Below are 1,401 nucleotides of genomic sequence, written 5' to 3'. Positions count from 1 at the left end.
GTAAAAAAAAAAAAAAAAAAAAAAAACAGTAAGAGAAGTACACTACATAAGAACTCCTTGAGTTAATAATTGATCCTCATTATGAGAAAGGTAACAGGTAACTAGATCAGAAATGTTGACTTTAGCTGACAAGTCCAATATATAGGTGTTATTCCTAACTCTCTTCACAATTTTGAAAAGCCCAAATGACACTGCACCAATTTTTCTACGTCCCCATGAATCTGTGGTCAATGAAATCTAATGATTCTTCCTCTTCTCGAGAAGAGTTGAAAATGACGGTTCTTCTCTTTGGGTCTGAGTTATTAGCCTTTTGACAAATTGACTTCCAGGTGCTTGTGATTAGATCTACAGCTAATAATTTCCTATCAATGAACAAACTCCTTCCTTTTGCAAGTCACTACAGAGATTATATTTATTTTTTGTTTTAGGAAATTTTTGTTTCCATTATAGGTGTTCGTCATTTACTCCACATCTAATCTCCAGTGTGTTAATAATTTCCAATTTATAAACAAGCTCTCTCATTTTGCAGGTCACTGCTGAAACATTTTATTTTTATTTTTTTAAGGAAATTTGTGTTTCTATTTTAGACCTTGATTTAATTAGTAAATGACCAATGATTACTTTTCTAAATGTGTGTTTGAGTGACTTCGTGTTTCCCTGACAACTCTCCTTTTCACATTTTTCAGGGTGAACCTACAGCTGCTTCTCGCCTTGCAGTTTCCATCATTGAAACTTGTGCTGAGACGCTTGAACCATTTATTTGTGGATTCTTAACATCTTGTATTTCAGAGAGAGATGTTGTGGGGAGTGAACTCAAAGAATTTTACCATGAAATAATTTTTAGAATTTTCCAATGTGTCCCTCAAATGCTTCTTCCTGTGATTCCAAACTTGGCTCTAGAGCTTGTGGTATGTCATTTATTAATTTGGTTGGTTCATTTTTTTTTTCCTTTTCACTCCTGTGTTGCAACTGTGGTATATGACTAGCAAATGGTTTTATACAATGTAACTAAATTAACAAAAGACAGAAGAAGATCAAATGAATGACCATAGAAATCTCCAGTTGGTCTGATATGAGATGAGTAGTTATTATGAAATGCCTTTGATTTTAGACTCCAAGAAGTAAAGACAACATCCCAGAACTAGTTTAGGCTTTCCTTATTTAGCTCTCTTCCTTTACGTTCAAATTTCACAAAACTGACTCAAAGCTTTTTCTTCTGATCCTTGAAGATGCGCCCACAAAATTACTGCACCACGAAATCTTTGATCAATTTTGGACGTCTTCAGATTTATTATTATTATATTTTTGTGTGTGTTCAAAGGCAACAACAATTTTTGCTTCTTGTTCAAAAAAAAAAAAAAAAAAAAAAAAAAAAAAAAAAAAAAAAAAAAAAAAAAAAAA

At 32.3% G+C, this 1,401-nt stretch overlaps 1 protein-coding gene across 7 annotated transcripts in view; it reads left to right on the top strand.

The window, feature by feature from the left end:
- Positions 1-1,401, top strand: part of LOC111443537 (sister chromatid cohesion protein PDS5 homolog A-like) — an 18,874-nt gene that overhangs the window by 3,515 nt on the left and 13,958 nt on the right. For all 7 annotated transcript variants that reach the window (XM_023081388.1, XM_023081386.1, XM_023081387.1 and 4 more), the window contains exon 5: positions 687-908. In XM_023081388.1, the coding sequence (XP_022937156.1) occupies positions 687-908 (222 nt within the window). The remainder of the gene's footprint in view (positions 1-686; positions 909-1,401) is intronic.

The sequence above is a fragment of the Cucurbita moschata genome, unplaced genomic scaffold (genome assembly GCF_002738365.1).
Source record: "Cucurbita moschata cultivar Rifu unplaced genomic scaffold, Cmos_1.0 Cmo_Scf00005, whole genome shotgun sequence".
Taxonomy (NCBI): Eukaryota; Viridiplantae; Streptophyta; class Magnoliopsida; order Cucurbitales; family Cucurbitaceae; genus Cucurbita; species Cucurbita moschata.
The sequence above is the reverse complement of the archived record's forward strand: the minus strand, read 5'-3'. Positions and strand labels throughout refer to the sequence as shown.